The 25,183-nt window shown below is 36.7% G+C and overlaps 1 protein-coding gene across 4 annotated transcripts in view; it reads right to left on the bottom strand.

The window, feature by feature from the left end:
* trpm1b (transient receptor potential cation channel, subfamily M, member 1b) overlaps positions 1 to 20,266 on the bottom strand; it is a 52,909-nt gene extending 32,643 nt beyond the window's left edge. For 2 of the 4 annotated variants that reach the window (XM_079412184.1, XM_079412180.1), the window contains exon 1: positions 1,893 to 1,967. Coding sequence is in view for 1 of the 4 variants with exons in the window: in XM_079412181.1 (XP_079268307.1) it covers positions 17,014 to 17,019 (6 nt within the window). In the remaining 3 variants the exon portion in view is untranslated. Of the gene's footprint in view, positions 1 to 1,892; positions 2,097 to 17,013; positions 17,136 to 20,130 lie in introns of those variants that run through there. The other 2 variants (XM_079412181.1, XM_079412183.1) reach the window with 2 other exon arrangements.
* Between the last annotated feature and the right edge of the window lie 4,917 nt (positions 20,267 to 25,183).

Genomic DNA, 25,183 nt, shown 5'->3' with positions numbered 1-25,183 from the left:
ATCATTGAGATTATACTGTATGTTATATTTGAATATTTTGATTATGTTAAATTAGAATTTATTTTTTTTGTCATTTTTTAATTATATATGTCTATATAGTTTTTATTGATTTTTTCATTCATTCATTCATTATCAGAGGTGTAAAGTACTTGAATAAATGTAACTAATTACTGTACTTAAGTATCTTTTCGGGGACTCTGTAGTTGTACTATATCAAAGATATTAGCAACTTTTGCTCGCTACTTCACTACATTTTTAAATGAGTATCTGTACTCTTTACTCCACTACATTTGAAATGAGTGTTGCAGTTACACATTACATTTTGCATGGCACCTAGCTTTTCTGCAGCAGTTTATTTATGCAACAAAAGATGTGATATTGCCAACTACAGGGCACCAAAAGTACTATATCTTGTGTATTTTGCCCTTACCCAAACCGGTCAACTAGGCTGTGAGTTTCTTAGCCAGTAGTTGTGAATCACAGGTGTTTTATAAATGAGATGAGGCCAAACCCAGCACATCCAGTGCAAGAAGACTTTGACTTTTTAATTTTACTTAACATTATTTTATTTATCTGTTACACTGAAGATACCTTTTTGAAGGATATCGTTTTTTTGTGTTTGCAATTTTGAGGTGTTCAGTTTTATTTTGGTTTCAGAAAATAAGCGTGATTTCTCTCATCACAAATCAGCGCTTTCTTGTTTTTGTTGCGTTTTGTGCCTTGTCTGGGACTTTTATGTCACTTCCTGTCTCCCGTGGTGCTTGTAGTCAGTTTGTATCTTATCATGTTCAGCTTGTTAGCCTCCTGTAAACTGTATATACAGCCCTAGTGTTTCTTTAGTTTTTTGTGAGCTGTTGAATGTAATGGTTGTCTGTTTGCCCGTCATTCTGTTCTTATTGTTTGTTGTAGTTTTTCCATGAAATATCTGCACACAGATCCTTACCTCTCCCTGTTTTCCCCAGCTTCTCCACAACGTTACAGTATTTGACTGGAATGTCTCTTTGACTTGTGCATCTTTGAGCCTATATTTAGTACAAGTAAAATACTTAAGTACTGTTAAAATCAGATACTCTAAGACTTTTACTCGAGTTGTCTTGTAGTGGAGTAATTTTCACTGTAAGGTATCTGTACTTTTACTCAAGTATGATTTTCAGGTACTCTTTACACCTCTGTTCATTATTTATTTCAGTTAACGTTTATTTTATTTCAGGTAATTATTTTTTTAATGGTTTTAGTTTTAATTTCAGTTTACACACACACACGGCATTCCCTACATTATGGGGACACACAAGGAAGTTTATACCAGTAAATGTTGACCTTCAGGGGACCTTGACCTTTTTTTGTCATTATATTTAAAGTTTAAATTAAAATAATTTTAACTTTAGTTAAAGTTTTAGTAATTTTGCTGTGTTTTGTCTCTTTTTTTGTCTCTATGAATAAAACAGCTTATAAATCACACAGAATGATGATACAGTGTGTCTGCTCATCCAAAGAAATAAAAGAGATAGACTTATGTCACATGTAGACTTCAGATTCACCTGTCAGTTTGTTAGAAATGAACAGTTTCTAGTGTTACATAAGAGTAGCGACCCACTGATAGCTTGATTCTGCAGTATTTACGAGGCTTTGTGCGTTCTAAAAATGACAATATCATAATTCATCAAAATCAATCCAAAAAATGCCCTCATGCACGAGGGCATTTAAAACAAGCCAGGACAAACACTGATTTGTTTACAGGCTAAAATGAAAACATCTACTAATTCCTCCAACACTTTTGATTAAATGCCACACGAGTACGTTTGCTAATTGAATCCCTGACATACAATAAACTCACAACAACAACATTTCAAGTACCATCAGATGAGTCTATAGCGTACGTAAACACACATTACCTATGACGAATTCTGTAAACTTCCCAACAGCTGTCATTGTGCTCTAAACAATGAAGGTTCTTCTCAAATAGAAGTGCTTGCCTTTGTCTTTCCATTGCTTTAAGAACAGATAATGCATAATTTCTCCTCGTAAGCAGACACAAATGAGCTTTATGGGCGCAGATGGCTCAGGCGCACATTCTAATTCCCTACAACTCATGAGCCTGTTTTGGTGACCAGAGCTCTCCACAAAACCCTGAGGGCTCCCATATACAGCATGCAGCTGACACCAAACTGTATCGGCTTTTTAGAACTATTTTGTAGCATAAACAAATGTAAAAAAGTTTGTTATTTGAAACAGGCTTGTTTTATTATAAAATATCCATTTCCTTTGACCAGTCATGGCTGTCCTGAACAAATAAATATCAGAATGCATATGAGCCTGAGTGTATAATACACAGTATGTAGGAATATAGAGGACTGAGTCTAAATGAGAATATTTGATATGTGAAAACAAATCAGTGAGACAGCCGAGGATTTGCACATGATCTGCCCTCTCAGGAATGTGCTGAAACTCAATCCATTGTCTTAAGATGGATTTCCATACACTAACATTACCCACAGAGCTCAGCAGACCTTAATTGACAATGCAGGATTATGAGCATGAACATAATTTCATCTGCACTGGTGGGGATCATATATAGTGACAATATCCAATTTCAAGACTGCAGACTGATGAGTTGTTTTATATAAAGATTAGCAAAATATTACTTATTTTAGAAAAAAAAAAACCATGCCAGATAGATATATAGACAAATAAACAGACATGTAAAACAATAAATAGACAGGCAGACAGAGAGAGAGATGATGGATGGATGGATAGACTTAAATAAAATAAAATAAAATAAAAATGTTAAAATAATATAAAATATTTTGTAAATATTAAACAATTTTGGTTTGGTATTTTAATATTATATATATATATATATTTAAATATTTTTTTAATATTATTTATGCTATTGTTACTGTTACTGCTAACAGGTGGTCATCATTTTCTGACCTCATTACTTCTTGTAATATATTTCTTACCACTAGATAGCGCTCACACAGCACTGTTTCTCACATAGCTGACATATTCTAACTAGAAGGAACTGGCATGAACTTTCACTTCCTGGTCTCTTTGTATGCCTGGCTTGCATAAGAGACAAGTTTTAGGTCAACAGTCCTTGCTCCCGACCATACTAATTTGCTTCCTGTTTGAACATCTCCTCCTGTTGTACGTCTTGTCAACAGACACTTTTTGTGTTAGGCAACAGTTTTAAAATGACTCATATGTTTTCAAGCAATTACATCAGGTATCTTTACTGCCTGAACCAGTTATCACAAGCATCGCGCAGGTGGTCACGTCCATGAGTCAACATAACCAACTGCAGAGAGTCACAAAGTTTCAAGGAACTGTCTGATGGACTCATCCGATCTACTCAAAAGTTCACATTTAGGTCTGTTAACCTTTCTGAATCATTGATTGGTCCACATGGAAAAAATCAATCCAACCAGCCACCAAGCCGACTAAACAAACCTGTGCAGACATGAAGTTCATTGTGTTGTGTTGTAGATGGCCAACAGCTGTCATGAATGCATTGTTTTGTTTTCTACTTGTTCATTTCCAAATATTTTTGCCCTGACATGTTTCCAAAAACAGGGTAAATATAGTAAACAGCTGGCCGGCAGGTTAACCTCCCCCCAATTTAGTTCCATATGTGCTAATCAATGGAAAACACTTCTTAGAAATGTATTACAAGGTCAATTTAGCGGATTTCAACCTCCTCAAAAGTTAGAGGATAAAGGACATGGGATCAAAAAAAAATGTGGAAGAGTAAATTTACAGTCCGTCGCCAAGGGATATTTGTTCCCGTGTAGTCAGATTACAGGCAGCTACGCATAGCAGAGATGAATAATGCAGCAGGTGTCTGTCCTACCTGGAAGCTGATGGCCCCACCTGGTTACTATAGTGACAGACAACAGCCCCAGCAGACACAAAGGTGTGTGTTTCCGCTCTTTACTCTCCCCATGTGTGTTTGAATGAATGAATGAATGATGCATTTATATAGCGCTTTATTGTGTATTGCTGTACACCCAAAGCGCTTTACAATCATGTGGGGGGGAGGGGGTCTCTCCTCAACCACCACCAGTGTGCAGCATCCACTTGGATGATGCGACGGCAGCCACAGCACAACGGCGCCAGTGCGCTCACCACACACCAGCTACAGGTGGAGAGGAGAGAGTGTCATTGAGCCAATCAAGTGTATGGGGATTATTAGGAGGCCATGATAGACAAAGGCCAGTAGAGGGAATTTGGCCAGGACACCGGGGTTACACCCCTACTCTTTACGAGAAGTGCCATGGGATTTTTAATGACCACAGAGAGTCAGGACCTCGGTTTAACGTCTCATCCGAAAGACGGATTTTTGTTTAGAAGAGGAGAAGGTGGGATCTTGATGGGCACGAATGGTGGATCACATACACCTCATGTTCTGAGAGAATAAGGTACAAGAGATGGACAGGTGGACCATTCATGTTTGGGTCTTTCAAAATTCATGCCATTCTGCAAAAGGGAAACATATGCTGGACAAGCACTAGAGAGAAAGGAAAACTTTACACAGAGCTGATAGCAAGGCATGCCGAGGCATGTCGATTTCTCCCAGCAGAGCTTCTAGAGACAGGAGGATTTGAACCTGTGGCTCTACTAGTTCAACTAGTCAATCTTGAATGAAGTACAGCAGAACATACTGGATATGTCAAAACAGACACCAGAGAGACTGTTGTGGACTTTAGAATAACTAATCTAGTGCATTACACTGTTTTTATTTCTTTTCATTTCCTCATAGTCAAAAACCTCTTTGTGCGAGCTTTTATACAATTGATCTTTTTACCGACAGTCATAACAAAATCACAGTATCGCATGCAATGAGGGACGCACCCGTTGATTTCCACATCACTGCATGCTTTCAGTGTGAGACCATCACAGGCACGTGCCTCTCCTAATCACCCTACATCTTCAGGTAAACATCACTCACAGTTGGTGAAATTGAAGCCAGTTACCTTTAGTTGGCCTTCTTGAGACTTGGAATTAAGGGGCTGGTTTTATGCAAATTAATGGCATTAGAAATGCTCTACGCCATATTTCACATTTATTCAATGCATTTACATCCTTTGACATTATAACATTTTCATTTCTGGCGCAGTTTTCAACTCATTTTAAAGGGTTAGTTCACCCCAAAATGAAAATTTTGTCATGAATTACTCACCCTCATGTCGTTCCAAACCTGTAAGATCTTCGTTCATCTGCGGAACACAAATTAAGATATTTTTATTGAAATCCGAGAGCTTTTTGACCCTGCATAGACAGCAAAGGAACTGACACATTGAAGACCCAGAAAGGTAGTAAGGACATCGTAAAAATAGTCCATGTGACATAAGTGGTTCAACCGTAATTTTATGAATCTATGAGAATATTTTTTGTGCACGAAGAAAGCAAAAATAATACCTTTATTCAACAATTTCTTCTCTTCTGTGTCAGTCTTCGACGCACACAAAAAGTATTCTCGTAGCTTCATAAAATTATGGTTGAACCACTGATGTCACATGGACTATTTTTACAATGTCCTTACCATTCTGGGCCTTGAACGTGGTAGTTCCGTTGCAGTCTATGCAGGTTTGGAACTAAATGAGGGTGAGTAATTAATGTCCTTTATTTTTGGTTGAACTATCCCTTTAAAGCAGAGGTGTCAAACTCAGTTCCTGCACTGCAGAGTTTCTTTCCAACCCTGCTCCAACACACAAACCATGTAGTTTTCAAATAAGCCTGAAGGACTTGATTAGTTGGATCAGGCGTGTTTAATTAGGGTTAAAACTAAACTCTGCAGGGCCGTGGCCCTCCAGGAACTGAGTTTGACACCCCTGCTTTAAAGGATTCCATCATTTTACCAAAGATATGCTTTAAAAATTTGAAATGAGTGAATATTTTGTGAATATTTCAATTAAATTATTGTCACTGTACATTCATCTACCTACTGAGTTTTTAGATTATAGAACAGGTGAAGGAGTGAAACATATGTATATTATAGTGAAAATGTAAATACATTTACAATTCTAAAAAATATCTAAAGTTTATTTACAATTCTAAAGCTGTCCATATGTAAACACTTTTTCACCTTTTAGATACGGTAACTACTTCCATAGTGTGTTTTGCATATTAAAAAAACGTGAAATGTGTAAACATTATGTATGAATACCTATGAATACTACTAAGATCAGGTTTGAATTACTTTGAAATACTTTTTCCTTAGTGGAAAAATAAAGGAGATTTTGAAATATGTTCATACTACATTTTCCCATAAAAACAAAAGCTTACGTGCATTGTGCAATTAGTATAGAAGCTGTCAAACACCAAAAAGAAAAGAAACTTGGTCTAAGAAAACATTTAATGTTTCGCCAATTGATGCTCAACAGAGTATGTGAAATCAAGTTCTATAACACCTCAAGAGATCTATCAGTTAGAATTTCAATTTATCTCAATGGAAGGTTCTTGACTCATTCGCAGCCCAAACACTTCACTAGTGACTATCCTGAGTTGTTAAGTGAAAGGCAGATAAGGAAAAATATTCATTAAATGGTTTTAAGAGACTTTTAAAATGAATCAAGGCACTGGTAAACTATCTGCTATATTATTGTGAAATACTTTCTATTTAGCTGTTGCTAGAAAATACAAAAAACAATCTGAATGCCCTTTAAAAGGAGAAAGACTACTCGCTAAAGGCTAATCTATTAGCAGTGGCTAGCTCTGCAAGCTAACCAGCCCTGCAGTGCATCATATTGTTGTTTATGGTTCAGACTCGCACACATTTCAAAGCATTAGGATTTACCACAGTTTTCATGTCATGTCATCAGGACACACAACATTACTGATGGAGAGGATTTCATTCATTTAAGAATGGAGTGATGGGAACGTTTTGTCAAAGGTTAGCGCTGCATTCAATGTTGTATTATTATACAACATTGTCTACTGGAACACAGACGTGAAGTACAAGCCTTTCTCCTCGAACAAAATGTGAAATATGACATGCCAGAGTGCTTTGGATGCACTGTGGGATTTATAAAGTGGGCCACAGCCACCAAGATGCCTTTTCCTACAAGAAAAATTGTTAACACTTTTAGATTTCTCTATAGTACTGCTACAATCTTTTTTTATTGCTGGGTCTCATAATTACCCATTTAACTCAAATTAAACCAGTCTTTCCACATAGTTGTGTCTGTGTATGTACTATTAGTGCGAAGACTCCCATTTTAATTGTCATATGTTCAAAAAAGTGGTTGCGTTGTCTGAGCACAATTCAGCAAGCACTAACAAAGCCGTAAAAAACAACAGTAATGAGGATCACAGCTTGTTTCCTGTGTGGAATTGTGGGGGCTGGGACGGGTGGGAGGGAGCGAACACGAGAGACAGACAGGGAGAGGTGTCATATCACTCTCATAAGAGACCTACTGTAATTGCACAGGATGTTTTGGGTAAACATATGAATGGTGCGGTTTCCATGCTGATCTTGGTGTTTTCCTGCTTTTTATTTACTTTCTTCTGATATACACTGTGTTGGTGACTTTTCATACTCCACCATCCCTTCCAATGAAACTCAAGATGTCCAATATGATTTATGATGATGCCATTGCTTAGACACTCATGACAAAGATGGGACATTGCTATCCATCTAAATTATTCGTTTATATCATTTGGCAATGAAGAGTTCTATAAAGCCTATAAAATCTTGCAATGATGCTGCCAAGTAAAACATCTACTTCCTGCTCAGATTCTCAGATGCTAGATTTTTACATTTTCTGATGAAAACCACCAAGTCCATGATATTCCAATCACAAATTCAATCACTTCGAAAAGTAATAGCACACCTTTCCTCAATATTTGAGGTATAATTCATATTTGTAGCACAAACAGTGTAAGAAAAGCTACATTTCGTCCAATCCGTAACCCTATGAGCAATCGAAATAGTGATTAATGCCTAAGCAACCGCCTCTAATTGAGAAGGAGAAAAACATATTCTTTAGATGATATGTAGGTATTTTAACGACTCTCCTCTGTTCCCAACCCTTGCCGAGGGGGCTGAACCATCGAAACCGAGCAGGTGTTCTGCATTGACAAGAAACATAGGAATAGGTGGTGTCCATTCTGTTCTGCTCTACACCCATCTACACGTCCTGGCCCAGATTGGTTGGAGGCTGGTGGCACGAGAGCAGAGGGGTGGTGGAGGAGGAGCAGCAGCCCAGCGCACCGTCTGTCTCTTGGTCATGGGAAAGAGGGGATTTGCCCCTGAAACCATGAGGTCTCATGGGTGGAACAACCTCAGTGTTTCTCTGCAGGACCAACCTACTTCCCTTTTGCTCTTTCTCCGCCTTCAGCACTGTGCAGAGCTCACGTTTAGGGTAAACACTTCTTAGAAATTCTCCCCGTGGGTTACCTCATTCTATGAATCCCCTCTTTGAGTTTTGGAAAGGGTGAAGGGGAACCCTAGTGAGCCGTGTAATTGTATGTTCCAATCCCTTTCTCCTCGGAGAACAAAGTTGGACAAAAGGTCATGCCCCCAAACAGGACACTTGGCTGAGCGAGGGGAAATCCCTCTGAAGAGGCTTCCTCTTGCTCACTAACTTGGAATTGATGAGTTGTGGTAGATTTTACGGCTACTGAGTTGTGGGAGCCCTCATATTTGGAACTAGACACACCTTCTGCAAAACTAATAGCTATTTAAGTAAACAAGATTAGTTTTTTTGGTGTAGGTGCCAATGGCTATTAGCCTAGAAGTCACTCTGACCTGTCACCTGTCAGCATTGAGTTCGATTTAACGGAAAAATGAGTGGCTTCTCTCCTCAGTGTGAAGGTTTGCACTAAGCCCTTTGTTTTCTTTCAGCAGTGGCCTCTTTGGTGTTAGATTTTATGCTAACTAAGTCTACTCCCAAGGTTCAATTCAGGGTGACGTGCCTTGCCGAACTGGGAGGAGAAAATGCTCAGGCTTTTCATCTCCAAGTCAGCTGTGTAAACTTATAGTATCAAACTAACATCTGCAGTCATGAGAGCCAGATGTTATATCCAAGAGGGCTGGATTAAACACTTTATTTTCACGTCTTTTTCCCCTTTGTGTTGTTTCTTTCTCAGCTCTGGGTGAAAGAGCTTTTGGCCATTTCAAGATCTCTTAAATCATGCAAAAGGGATATTTCTGATAAATTCCGTTATCATTTACTATTCCCATGTTGCTCCAAATCTGTAAGAATTTCTTTCTCCTATGAAACATGAAAGGAGAAATTCTGAACACTGCACTGGTTGCTCTTTTCCATGCAGTTATAATGAATGGGGACTGGAGTTACTCAACAAGAACTGAAAAGTAGTCCATATGATTTGTGCACTATATTGACAATTTATTAATGAATCAGATATAGCTAAGATTCATTCATTTGTTTGTGTTCTAGACAATAAACCTTTGTCTTGTTGCGTTCGCACCGGAGTTCCTACTTGACTGATGTTCGTATCACCAGCAGACTGCTGTGAGGAATAACAAATCTGCTGTATGGGTCATTTCCAAGGCTTCAAGGCAACAAGAGACAAAACTAGACATGTCTGCTGTCTGTTACTCACGAGACAGGCATATGGCATTACTACACATGTCTACATTGCACATGTTTACAGCATATAGTATCCTATAACTAACCTAAATTACTATGAGGCAAACCCCATTTCAAACCACGGCCCATCTCACATGCATTTTACAGTAACAAACTCTCCATTATTTGACCATAATGTAAATGAACATCAACAAGAGAATATAATCACCAAAGATCTGTATCAGTCTCTGTAATGATTGACTGGCTCACAAGACAAAGACTGACTAGACTGGGATTATTGTATATAACAAAGCATGAGCAGTCAATATTTGTTCTAGGCGAGCCAAATGATGTTGTCAGCTACTCAGCACTAGCCAAATTAAGCTTCGTCGTTAGTTTACAGAAGCTTAATCATTTTCAACATGGCATCTCAGAGTCCCATAAATATTACAGAACTGCACTCTGATTGAAGTATGATACCTTGAAACATTGTATATGCCATACGCAAATCATCAATTAAGACGTTTCCAGTTGAGTCAAGGATTCCATTTGCTAAATGGAGGAGACGAATGTGGGTCAGTGTGTTGAGAATGTAAACCACATAGCTCGGCTCGAATTCTGGGTGATTTGTGGTGAGCCTCAGCGCCACTCGGTAGATTACGCTAACGTGTTAACAGAACAAATCTGAAATGCAGTCTTGTGCTTTATTTCACCCACACAATCTTGTTTACATGCGCCATTTTATTTTTTGCTGCTTGTTACATCCCATAGTTGTCGACAAAGACGTGGCCTGCAATTGAATAAGGGTTGATGTGAACAGATTGCGACTGCAGAGAAACCCAAGTAATTGTGGGTCCGCTGGAAAGCCCAAAACCGCGAAACAAATATGCCTGCTGTCAAGATGGATACAGGAGGGTTATTATCTAGTTCTTAACAGAATATTTGGGTGGAGAAGACACTGAAGACAATTGTTGTTTATCGTTGGAGCACCAGCACCAACTCGTCAAGCAACAGTTGAGATGTAACGATAAGAAACGAGGGACATGCACAGAAAAAAAATCAATTGAATATGTACAGAAGAAGATCTCTGGTCTGATGAAGACTAAACCTTCATCATATTTCATTGTTGCCAATATTGCTCTTTATCTGCTTTGACATAATAGTAGTATTTGCAGATGACAGAGCTGGTAAAAATATAGATTTCATGTTAATGATTATGGGTTTGCGGTTTATTTTGAATGTTAGGCAATAAAAAGACAGTGTTCTGCAAAATAATGACAAGATTGCATTATATTGCATCGTCCTCATGGGCTGCATGAATAAAAATCAAATGATAATACATACACTTAGTCCAGTTCATGAACTCATATGAACTGGTTCATTTTAGTGAATCATAAACATATACAGTGTGACAAGTGTAAAGTCATTCATGAACATATTACTCTTAAGAGGCAGTTCTTTATAGTGACTTACAAACTTAAGTGAAATTTTTTAATTTTTTAAAGAAGATTCTTATGCTCATCAAGGCTGTATCTATTTGATAAAAATACTGAATATTATTTCACAAAATATTATTGCAATTTAAAATAAATATTTTCTATTTTAATATACTTTAAAATGTAATTAATTCCTGTGAAGCAAAGCAGTATTTTCAGTGTCACATGATCCTTTAGAAATCATTTTAATATGCTGATTTTTAATCAGTGTTGGAAACAGTTGTACTGCTTTATTATACTGTATTTTTTGGGACCTGTGATATTTTTAAAATACAAAAAGTTAAAAAGAACAGTGTTTAGTCAAAATAGAGATTTTGTGTTACAATATAAACTATTCAACTATATAATATAAACTATATAATAATTTTTTCTTTCTTTTTTAAAGATACTTTTTATATTTTTAATAAATGCTGTTCTTTTAAACTTTTTATTAATCAAAGAAAAAAGAAACACTGGTTCCAAATAAATATTAAGCAGCACAACAGTTTCAACACTGATAATAAATCAGCATATTAGAATGATTTCTGAAGGATCATGTGACACTGAAGACTGGAGTAATAATGCGGAAAATTCAGCTTTGATCACAGGAATAAATACTATTTTAAAGTATAGGTATTAAAATAGGAAACCGATATTAGAAATTTCAATAATACTTCACTATATCATTGTTTTTTTCTGTATTTTTTAAATAAATACAGCGTTGATGAGCAAGAGACTCAAAGTCAAAAACCTGATAAATAATTGACCTTGTTTTTGAGTTTATAATATAGGCCTAACATAATATATTATCAAAACAAACTATTTAAACTGATAGAATAGAATACAAAACTATAACATTTGTATTAAACAATAAGTCTATATTTGTACAAAATGCTGCACATTGATGTAATTCTAAACTCTGCAGACACTGGTTGAAAAGCATTTGTTTCAGTGTAGTGATGCACATTTGCGAGTTTTTCAAATCGTGTACATGTTAATGAATTGCACTGGGCTTTGTTCATTGGTAGTTGTGTGTGTGGGCGTCGTGAAATACTGCAAACTGCGAAAATGAAGTCTCAAAATCCAAATGAACCGAACAAGATTAATGCAAACAAGATGTCAATACATGCACGTGTGTCACCTGATCCACAAATGCACGGATTCCTTTTTGCATGAGCAATTTATGATATATTAATGCAGATCACAACATTTTTATACACAAACATATCTGTATTTGTTAAAATCGCTGCACAATCATTTAATCCTGAATTCCACAGACTCAAATTGAAAGACATTTGTTCGTAGTTAGTAAGATACATGCATAAAATTTATGCAGTACATGGATAATTGTGCGTGCATCTATTAATCATTTTGAGTCTAATATCCCATAATCAAATGGCTTCCCAACTCATTTTTGCATGCGCGAGGCACATTATTTCTTCTGCGCGGTCAGCCCTGTATTTAAGGTAGCCCGTCGGGCAGGGCATTGATACATTTTGGTAGCCCGACTGGAAAACGCAATAGCCCCGGGACGTCAGACTAGCGATTTTGCGAGCTCTGCACTAAAAGTGTACATGTATTTTCACAACTTTTTCGTTTTTTGAAAGTTTCTTTTTTTTTTTCATAAAGATGTTTCATCAGCTGAACAATCAGTATGTTGTTAAACAACATTGAATACACTGTACTTCTATCTCTCACAGCCTCATTTTCATTCCTGTCAAAAATGTAAAATATGGCACAACCCTGACTACAGTCAGTTCCAAAACAAATTCTTTTTTTGAGGCAGTTCTCTAAATGAATAGTTCAAAAAGATGAGTTACTGGTTTGCGTCAGTCTAAAAAACAGTGCTGTATAATTTACCGCATTAGCTGAGAGTAAACTTCTTTCATAAGCAAACAAAATGGGCATTACAAATGAAATGTACTCTGATGAATTGGAATCAAATCAAAGCAATTTAAAAATCGAGAGCTTGTAAATCAGAATTTACTTTTAACTGGAAATTTGTATCGAAATCCAGTCCTTGCATGAACTCATCAGATACTGAGGTGGATCAAAGGCGAATATAACTATGCAGTGAAAAACACTGTGCAGCAACTAGGGACATTCATAAAACATGTCCGTCTTTAAAGCTCAGACTTTGATTCTACATTTCAAAAATAACAGTCAGTGTAAAATTTCATCCAAGCCATGGATTGGAGTCGGCCTGTTAGCATCTGTTTAATCTTGCTGATGATAGCTGTCTTGCCTTGTATTTATGGGACCTTATCTGTGGATGTATTATCTGAAGCACAGATGGTGTGTGTGTGTGGGGGGGGTCACAACAAATGGGAAGGAAATGTCGTAATTGGCTATGCTTCAGTAGAGTGGACTGAATATACCTGCTCAAGTTGACTATGGGCAAAGGCTAAATGAGATTAGCGTGTGCCATGTGTTATCTGTGGAGACGAGACCCAATATACTTGACCGTTTCAGCCTTTAACTGAACTCTAAAGCTAGCATTCATGTTATCTAAAATACATATACTGTATTCATGCAAAATAACACATTGAGATTTTGTTAGTCATCTGCATGACTAAAGGCTGCCCCTGTTCACAAATATTTGACCCACTTTCACAACGTCCTGAACACTGTGCTCTTTAGAAGAACTTAGTAGAGAACTAGCAGCAGCATAATTCAGAAAGAGGAATTCCCAGTGACAACATTTACCCAGTGTTTTGTTGCTATGCAGCATAAAAGGAACAAGGATTTTCAAATAACATTTTGGATATTCCCATTAATCAGCAACTCCATTTACTCTTTTAATCTAAATTGTATCTAAACAGTATAGAATGGATAAACGGTGTCATGCATTAATATGGCTAATACGTAGTTATTTAAACGAACACCTGACTAAGCACTAATATTAAAATGTTTATTTATTGATTGACTGATTGATTGCCATGGCCAATAAAAAAAAAAAAAAAAAAAAGTAAAATGTCAAATGCTACATTTACACATTATGATATACAGTATGGAAAATGGATATTAATTTGGAGATTTGCAGTTAAATCGGACAGTTTTTATGATTAGCTTTGGGAACATTACATAACCATAAATGCACAATTAAATATCCAATATTGGCAGATACTAGTGAATTAAATAACTGATATGGTTATTTAACCATGTATTACTACTGTGTGTCTTTGGAAGTCTTTTGTGTTTCAAACACATTAAAATGCACAAATTCATTTCTTTTTAACATGTAATGCAGGCATTCCCAAACTTTTTTGCCATCTCAACCTCTTTCACCTAATATATTTATACTTGAAGTACCCCATGAGATTTTAAGGTGTTAAGTTAATAATTATGTTAATAATAAATGTTCACGGTTCTCTGACATTGGTTAATGGTCACATGACATGCAGGTTAACAAAATATTTTAAAAAAATGTTTTTAGTATTTTTATATCAATATAGTACATTTTCCTATTTAAAATTAACGTGATAAACGAGTTAAGTCAAAAATAATCAAAGTAGTCTGATTATACTTCTTAAAATGTGTAATGTAATGGATTATAGATTACTAACTACACTTTTTCTCATGTAATTTGGAATCAGTAATGGACAACACTTTGCAAGTAATCTACCCACCATGCATCACTACTCCTAACCCCACAGATAAGAATGGTATTTCAAATTATGCAGCTTGTTGAGAAGAAGTGTGCTATTACTTTTCCATCAGACTTATGATTTTCATATGCAAGATCATAAAAATCCCATAAAGACTGCGATTGGGCTCTTTTAACTTCTGGGCAAGTGCACAAGCACCCAAAACACCCTAGCAACGTGCTAAAAACCACACTCTACTAATACCATAGCAACCACTTACAACTACCTAGCACTGTGGCTGCAAGTTCTGGACATTGAGCAGCATTGTATTTTCTTCAAAAAATGTACAGGTTTCAACAGACTTCTTGTGCAACACAGTCTCCTAATATTCAAGTACAGGAACTGAAAGTGTGCAATTTCCATGAGAAAACGTGAGAAAACAAAAAGCAATCGAATCAGTATTGAATCAAGTGACTACTGTAGCACTGTACATCTATAAGAGTTCAATAGATTCAAACATCTTTATAACTTTACAACCAATGCTTTTTCATCCAACACCAGTGTTGGGTAAATTACTTTCAAAAAGTAATTAATTACAGTTACTAATTACTTCATCAATATTGTATTTAAATTACTTTACTAATTACTCTATCTGAAAAGTAACTTAGTTACTCAATAAGTAACTTAATTATTCAAATCGCTAATTAGGCTACATCTTAAAATCCCTATAAACCTTAATAGAAATTAAATTCTATATTCTTTCAATTCGAGTCAAACATAGAATAGTTTAGCCTTTTAGCTTTAAAACAACTGTAATACTTAAACATTTTTATTAAAAAAATGTAACCACCTTTGGTTAACAAATAGAAATACTCTGCAAAATATCTGAATAACAAAAAGGCTTAAAAGTTAAACAATACATTTCAGTTTGGCAAGATGTTCAGGAAAAGCCCAACTAGTAAAATCTGTACAGGTTTATGTCAAAATAACACGTTAACTAATGTAGGAAAGAATAAATTACAGAAATGATCTTCTCTGCTGAATAATGTCAGATCGCGCTGTTCTTATGAGGTAAAGTTATCATAGCAGGTCTTCTTTCAAAAATGATGAATATTAGATGATTTTTTTTTTCTTAATATTTAAAAAAAAAAATTGTATCTAGGTAAGGGCATATGCGCGCAGGTGACTGCATATAATGAGCTCAGACACGGGAAAGACTGTACCTTGCTTTAGTTTCATACGGATTGCATAATCAGAAACATTAGTTTTTAATTTGAATTCGTTCAAGTGTCAAGTAGACACTTCAAGATTTTTAGATTCTATTGATTTTAGTCTTATATGTATCTGAGTCAGAGCCGGCGCCAGTTTCTGGGGGGGGGGGGGGGGGGGGGGGGGGGGCACAAATCACGTTTTGTGTGTGTGGGTGGTGGGTGGTGGGTGGTGGTGGGGGGGTCGGGGTGGGATGGGAAGCGTGCAATCTGTGATTGCGTGCAGTTTCTGACGCTCGCTAAAGCGTGCAATCGCTTTCTTATGTGCGCTGTTTTACCGGTTTCACTTTCGCTTTCGAAACGATCACGTTCAGCAAGAAGGGGAGAGGATGGAAAGTGGGGGGCACCGTAACTCTGCCCGCGAATGCCCCCTCTTGGTGCCGGCCCTGATTTAAGTATTTAAGGTTTCTCTGTGAATCAGGAAAATCTGAAAGTGAACGCACCCGCACGCGGAGGGTTAAAGCCGCTGCATTCAATATCTTTAGACGGTAAATTTAGATTTCAAATTCAATATTGCTTTTAGAACTGTTGAAATTATTTACTGTATGTAACGCAAGTACTTTATAAGTAACTGTAATTAAATTACCTAAAAATGAACAGTAATCCCTTACTTTACTTTTTCAGTGGATAAGTAATTTAATTACAGTAACGCGTTACTTAGTAACGCGTTACACCCAACACTGTCCAACACACATTCAGGAAGGGTAGTTTTATTTTGATATGACAAAACATTGCTCAGCTCCGATCCAGAGTATCTACAGTACAAAACTAAATCAGGCTGGGCCTCTGCTTTTCGTGACTCAAAAGGCTCATCACAGAGTTGTCAGTCCTGTTCTACTATCTGTCTGGGTCTGATTCAGAGGGACACGCTCCTTCCGTAGGGGCTGCTGTCTCACTGGTAATTGTATGTGGGTGTGTGTTTGGGGTTGCGCTGTAATTTGTATGGTGCCTGATGTCTGGGTGAGGCTCTGACTGAACTGAGACCCAGTGATGTTGGTCACTTGCATGGGTCTCGTAATTGCCGGTTTGCTAAGAGAACCAAGATGGGATGTTTCTTTAGGTAGACATGGGGTTGTGAAGAATTGGAGGGTCTCTTCCACTTAAAGAGTTACTCCACCCCAAAATGAAAATGTTGTAATTAATCACTTACCCCCATGTCGTTCCAAACCCGTAAAAGCTTTGTTCGTTCTCGGAACACAAATTAAGATAGATGAAAACCGGGAGGCTTGTGACTGTCCCATTGACTGCCAGGCCATTAACACTGTCAAGGCCCTAGAAAAGTATTAAACATCATCAGAATAGTCTGTGAACATCTGCCATCAGTGGTTCCACTGTAACGTTATGAAGCTACGAGAATATGTTTTGTACGCAAAGAAAAAAAAACACATTCAAAAATGTGTCTCCTTTGTGTCAGTGTAGCACCATTTTGGAGAATATCTGCTGGACGCAAGCAGCATATGCTGTTCTGTTTCAGCCGCACCGCACAGATACGCTATTTTCATTTAAATCAAAGCGTAAACAAACGTAGAAGACGTATTCGTGCGGCGCAGCTGACACAGAACAGCGTACGCAGTTTGCATCCAATGGATATTCTCCAAAATGGCGCTAAAATGGCGGTTTTCATCTAAAATATCTTAAATTGTGTTCTGAAGACGAACAAAGCTTTTATGGTTTTGGAACGACATGGGGGTAAGTGATTAATGACAAAATTTTCATTTTGGGGTGGAGTAACCCTTTAAGCTTATTTTACACAAGTCACTAGCACAGTCAATTCTCTAAAAGACAAAACACTAATACTAATATTAATACTAAAAGTGTTTTTGTGATATATAAATCTAAAAGGTGATACATAATGACAGTTGTCAGGCTTAATCTACAGTATGTACCACCTGAAAAGGAAAACTTTAAATAGATTTAAACTGTAAATATGTATCCAGTTGAATGTCTGGCAAAAAAAAATGGCAGCACAAATTCGTCATAAAAAAATGGATGGCCAATGCTCATATAGTTAGATGGTCCACAGGGCCATACACACAAAGACAAAATACCTTCAGGGAACAGAGACACAAAAATAATCCTTTAAAAGCATTAAATAACCCTAATGTACATCACTGATAAAAAAATAAATAAAAAATTGCTGCACATAAAACACCTATTTGTGAAGTTTTTTTTTTTTCAATTGTTATTTTTATTATTATTATTAAAATACTCAAATAAATGCCATTTGTAGGTCTGCACTCTGTGGTGCTATCAAATGAGTCTATTTATTCCAGATCAGCCTGACATAGCAACAACAACAACTCAACCAATAGCGAAGGTTTAGGGTGTGGCTATTGGTTTTGATAGGCAATGGCAGTTAGGAAACTTGTTTGAAAACAGTCTTTATTTTGAAAAACCTTGCATACTCACACACACTTGCATACTCGCAGCGCATTCACTCTGCTAACTTCCTACTGAAGTCAAACAAAAATATCTAGGTGAGTTGTTTGTGACTGAATAGGTTTGTCTCCATGCAGTACACACAGGGGAGCTCGGTCAGGTTTGTCTCATCAACACCCCCATCTCCCCATAGACTACAACGCTGAACCCAACAATCGAAAGATCCACCTCCCTCCTCTGTCTGTCTCTCTCTCCATCCTCCTCTCTGTCTGCTATCCTCCCCCTTTCTCTGGGGCCATGCCAAGATCCCACTGCACCCGAGCGTAAACTCCAGCAGAAGCTGGTGAAAGGCGATCACATCAGCATTACTTTGCATCACGTTGTTATATTAGGCTAACGAATGATATCAGCGGTTGCTCTAATAATGTAACCAGATACACATTATGCAACGCTGCAACTGCAGGGCATGTTAGTACGTAATTGCAAACTGCGTGTGGCATTATGGTTAAAGAGTTTCCTGAAAACAACAGGTGTGGATGTGAATCACACAAACTGAAGTGTGTTTACAAAGATCAAGAGCAATGCCAAAATAGGCTTACAAAATCATTTATAATGACATGGGGATTTCTAAGCATCAAGTGTGGATTTGAATTTCGGCTTTCACCTGGGGAGACACGAGGATAAACATAATATTTACCTAGGTGAATCTGGAAAAACTGACACGATTTTGTCTAAATAAATGTAAAATAAAACACTACAAACTGAAATATTTTTACATGCTACAAGAGACTTTATGCATCACAGCAATACTATGTACAGTATGACAAATGTATCTTCTTTTTGGCATTTGCTAAAGATTACATTTAACAGTATTGTTAAATTATTGTGTTTTTAAAGTCCATCCCCTGTTGTGCTCTCACATTTTGAGCAGCTTCACAAAATGTTAACTGGTGGACTGGAGTGGTGTGGGTTACTTGTGGATTATTGTGATGTTTTTATCAGCTGTTTGGATTCTCATTCTGACGGCACCCATTCACTGCAGAGGATCCATCGGTGAGCAAGTGATGCACTGCTAAATTTCTCCAAATCAGTTCAGATGAAGAAACAAACAACATCTTGCATACCCTGAGGGCGAGTGAATGGCAAATTAGCTTTTTGGGTGTACTATGCCTTTAAGTGAGCTTTATATGACCGCACCACATATAAATATTTGGGAAATGAGCATAAAATGGTTTAAAAAAAAATGTTACAGTGCTGCAACTGCAATGTAGGCCACAGTCACGTTAGGAAGTAGACATGCCTAATCCATTATGCCTGTAACATATATTCAATGTGTTATGTATCAAAAAGTCACAGATGATCAATGAAAACATGACACTGGCGTGAAGATTAGTGTCAATTCTGACAGTAGAACATATGCAGTTAATACTAGCACTAATGGATACAGAAATACTGTTTATTATTGCACTACAAACTATTTCTTACAGTATTGACTAACACTGTACTGCTGATACTGTGACCTGTTGATGAGTTACAGTTCTCTACCCACATGCTCCCTCTAACCTAGTCTGTATTTATAATTTTTCATGACTAAACTAAACTTATGCAACATTCATTTGATATTGCATTTCCACACGAATAAGATTCATATTAAGTAGACTCTTGAATTAAACAAAATAGGATAACCACTTCCTGGTAAGCCCTACTGTAGAATCAATGCATCACGTAGGTTGCGCACACGTTCCCACATCTGATGCCCGATAGATATCTGTTTTATAACGATGTTTGTTTGGAGTGCGAAGCTAGCATCGCGTGTCTAGCAGAGCAGTCTAGCACAATTTGGTGACGCAAGGGAGCTATTAATATCACAGGAACGGGATGTACTCACTTCTGCAGCGGGTCACTTGAGGACAAACACAGTGTACAACATTTCTGGAACACTGCAGTTTTTGGTAAGGATGCAAGATCAGTTTTCTCGCAGGAATAGCACACGTTTCGTCGTGTGAGACGACACAGCGCAGTGTGTTTGGGGAAAGAGAGTTGAACGCTGCGCAGCCCCGATGAGCCTCGCCCACTTTTGAACCCGTTGACTCGCTGCACTCCGATCAAAACAACCATACAAAGAATGTGCACACAACGGGGGAGGGTTTTGTTTTCAGTCTGAGGGGTAGAATACATCTTTGTGGCTACCATTATGTACTATTTGAAACTAAGTGTTCATGCAATTAAAAATCTATTTTAGTAGTAGATTAATAATTTTAGAAAATGCCTCTCAAATTAAAGGGTTAGTTCACCCCCAAATTAAATGTATGGCATCATTACTTACCCTCTTGTTAAAAACGTGACTTTTCCCTTTCTTCTAAAGAATATTGTTTTCAGTATATTGAAAGTGAATGGGGACTGGAACTGTTAAGCTCTGAAAATTCAAAAGTAGTATGATGATCGTCAGTGTTGGGGGTAACGCATTACAAGTAACGCGAGTTACGTAATCAGATTACTTTTTCAAGTAACTAGTAAAGTAATGCATTACTTTTTAATTTACAACATTTTTTTCAAAAAAGTAACGCCAGTTACTTTGTTTTCCCATTTATTGACTGAACTCTCCTGTCCCCATGTTGGGAGAAATCGGAAGTACAGAGGCGTTGTGTGCACTGTCTGAACATGATGTTACTGTAGTTCTAGACTAAATGTGAATGTGCATTAATTAATCTCACTCGCAAAAAAACAGATTTAGTATTCATCAAAATGAATTAAATCAGTGAAATGCAAACTCAGAATATGACGCAAACCTGCAGTATTTAAATAACACAAATGCATCTAATCCCATTTTATTAATCAATGTCTTTGCTGTTGACCTTTGATGATCCAGTTCAACCATACTAATAAGCAAAAATGACTTTAGGTAAACTAACAATTGTGCTTCAGTGTTTTTTTATTGCTGAAGAGTGTTGAATTTTCTTCTCCTGCGTTGTACTGTACAGACGTGAATTTACTGTTCCTTCAGCCTGAGGCTTATTCATTACACTTTTTGGTGTGAAAGGGCTTCTACATTTGCTATAAATAGAACCTCTTGTATTAAAAACAAACAATCAAGCCCTGCTCATATTTAAAAAGTAGCGCGAAAGAAACTCAAATGTAACATAACGCAATACTTTCCATAAAAAGTAACTAAGTAACGTAATTAGTAACTTTTTTAGGGAGTAACGCAATATTGTAATGCATTACTTTTAAAAGTAACTTTCCCCAACACTGATGATCGTTTCATGAACGAATCTTTTTTTGTTGGATTTTTTCAACGAATCAGTTGATTTAGTTCACAAAAACAGTGGATGATTAATTCATGATTCCGACTGATCTGGTTCTCAAATTTATCTGACTCGACTGATTTATGAGCAAATCGTTCAGCCTGAATTTATGAACTGGATGACCAATTCACTGACCAAGTGTGCCATCGCAATTGAAGAACGATTCATTCACAAATCAGAAGCAATTGCTTCTCTTATAGACCCTTATTAACTCAAGAATTTGTTAAAGGGTTAGTTCACCCCAAAATAAAAATTCTGTCATTAATTCCTCATGCCGTTCCAAACCTGTAAGATCTTTGTTCATCTTCAGGACACAAATTAAGATATTTTAATGAAATCCGAGAGCTTTCTGACCCTGCATATGCAACTGACATGTTTAAGGCCCAGAAAGGTAGTAAGGACATTGTTAAAATAGTCCATGTTCTACATCAGAATACTGGCTCCTGCGTCAGCCGCAACACATGCATGCATCGTGGTACTCTTGTGAATTTGCGTTGAAGAATGATGCATAAGAGAAAAAATTGTTAAATAAAGTTGTAATTTTTGTTTATTTTTTGCACACAAAAAGTATTCTCGTAGTTTTATAAAATTATGGTTGAGCCACTGTTGCCACCTTACCTTTCTGGGCCTTGAATGCAGTTGCGTTGCTGTCTATGGAGGTTCAGAAACTCTTGGATTTCATCAAAAATTTGTGTTCCGAAGATGAACGAAGGTCTTACGGATTTGGAATGACATAAGTAATTAATGACAGAATTTTCATTTTGGGGTGAACTATCCCTTCAATGTAGTGAACTACTTTCATGTGTCTAGTGTGTATTAATGTCTGTTTTCTGAATGCATTTTTATTGATCTTATTGTAAATGATTCATCCACAAATATGTTTCTATTTTTTAAAAACCTTTTGACCTTTTTAATGTATTTTTTTTTTTTTTTGTATTTACAATGTCAACTCAATCAATCTTCTGGTGAAATTACAGACTTTTCTCTGGTGACATATGCTGGACTTCTCCAATCATTTCATCTGCTTAAACCTCACCCCTTTCCTCTGGTTGACTAAATGTTTGCATTCATCTGACTCCATCCAATCAACAACCAGTGGATTGAACCAAGACTAGCCCTACCTTTCTTTTTTTTTTGCTTTTTGCTTTACTCACTTGTGCATCACAATATGGAAGAAAGGATTGGTCGCTACTTCCATTATTACATTGTGAATTTAACTGAGTCACATTAGTTATAATTTTAATTGCCACAATATGTTTTAAAAGTCTAAATTTCAAAGCTTAAGGCTTAATATTTCCTGAATAAATAAACAAACCAAAAAAAGTGATACAACTGTCTCTGCTTCCTCCATAATTCTCAAAGCTCTTGTTCAAGATAACACACATTATTGCCTGCTATTTTACCTCACTTTGTTGTGCAACTCGATAACAGTGGATTTGTGTACAGTGCTTAATTGTTTATGTCTCCAAAGTCCAATTCTGAATGCAGAGCATGTGTCAGATATAGTTGAGAGACTAATGAATTCCATTCAAGGCCATAATAACAAATACTTTACAACCTCAGCATGTGAGAACATGCAATAATACCTATACCTTCTGCACTCAGTAAAAATATATGGCATAAAAACCAGGCATTACACAGCAAGGGTGAGGTCAGCTAAATAATTCTGCAATTAAAGCAAAAGTACTGCTTGATTATTGAAAAATATATTATTGTATATCTATTTATCCCATATGAGCATAAGTACCATTTCACATTACAAAGCTACTTACAAAGACTGTTTATCACTGTTTACTGTCATTGTTGAGTAAATTTAGCTCTGAAATCACAAGCACTTGAAGAAGACATTCACACGCTATAGCAGCTGCATTTCTCATTTTGGTTTCATAAGATTTCCTGACAAACAATATGTTTGAAAGCAGAAATGCACACCCACTGCCAGTGTTGGGGAAAGTTACTTTTAAAATGAATGCATTACAATATTGCATTACTCCCTAAAAAAGTAACTAATTATGTAATCTATTTATAGCAAATGTAGAAGCCCTTTCACACCAAAAAGTGTCATGAATAAACCTCAGGCTGAAGGAAGAGTAAATTCACGTCTGTACAGTAGAATGCAGGAGAAGAAAGTTCAACACTCTTCAGCAATAAAAAAACATTGAAGCACAATTGTTAGTTTACCTAAAGTCATTTTTGCTTATTAGTATGGTTGAACTGGATCATCAAAGTTCAGCAGCAAAGACATTGATTAATAAAATGGGATTAGATACATTTGTGTTATTTAACATATTTAATTATTGCAGGTTTGCGTCATATTCTGAGTTTGCATTTCACTGATTTAATTCATTTTGATGAATAGTAAATCTGTTTTTTTGCGAGTGGGATGAATTAATGCACATTCACATTTAGTCTAGAACTACAGTAACATCATGTTCAGACAGTGCACACAACGCCTCTGTACTTCTGATTTCTCCCAACATGGGGACAGGAGAGTTCAGTCAATAAATGGGAAAACAAAGTAACCGGCGTTACTTTTTTGAAAAAGTAACTCAGATACTTTCTTGTAAATTAAAAAGTAATGCGTTACTTTAGTAGTTACTTGAAAAAGTAATCTGATTACGTAACTCGCGTTACTTGTAATGCGTTACCCCCAACACTGCACTGGCTTCAAATAATGTAATTTCAAATATAGATATTTACTATGCAGACCTATGGAATGAAAGTTTCCATAAAGAGTCAGTGGTCAGTTTATGTTTGTGTTTAGCCTTGTTTTATTGTGGTCAGTTGCTCTGCCGTCAGAACATATTCTTCATGCTGAAAATCCCTTAAGAAAACATCAATAGGAGCAATCCAGTTCTTTGTTGTGATTTTGAAACAATATTGAATAAGGACGATATTAAATAAATAATTATCCAAATCTTAGGAGTTAAAAATAACATTTAAAAGTCTTAACAACGATTTTGGTGTTACATTGAATTCAAATCCATCCGGTGACCCCTCTGTGTTTCAGAAGGATTTGCTCTCATGTAATGAGAGCCTTGTTAATCTGTCCTTTCGTTAGCTGCTAGAGGGCACGGCCTACTTGGCTTTTCATATGTGCAGGGTATTGACATCTGCTGCAAGGTTTGAATGTTGCAATATTGATGTTCAATTTTCAATTTCCATTGCCTATCCCACATGACAAAGTTTGTTGGGGTAGATGCTATAATGTGATTATAGATCATGTGCCAACAGAGAGCAATTAGGGTACTGGAGTAACAGAACTCTTTATTTTAATAGATTTTTAACATAAACATATAAACGTTTGAAGATCTTCCAGCGTTGCTGACACAAGTCAGAATTATTCAAGCCACAAGTCAACATCATAAACAAAAATGGTTACGTCTTTTGATAAAGAACAGGAAAAGCAACGTTCAAAGTCCTACATTGAGTACATTACATACGTGTACCCTAAGGCCATGCCATTGTGTGATATAGGTTACATGTGAGTAGTGTACATAGTGTGCATGTACATATCACTGTTGAGTTTGAATAGGGGTCAGCTAGAGGCCCTCTATACATGTCGTCATCAAGGCGTGCTAATGCAGAGTCTGAGGGTCAAACTGGTAGAAGGGAGAGATAAAGATAGATGAAGGT

The sequence above is a fragment of the Barbus barbus genome (assembly GCF_936440315.1).
Source record: "Barbus barbus genome assembly, chromosome: 48".
Classification (NCBI taxonomy): domain Eukaryota; kingdom Metazoa; phylum Chordata; class Actinopteri; order Cypriniformes; family Cyprinidae; genus Barbus; species Barbus barbus.
Note: the sequence above shows the minus strand (reverse complement) of the source record. Positions and strands in the feature narration are given on the sequence as shown.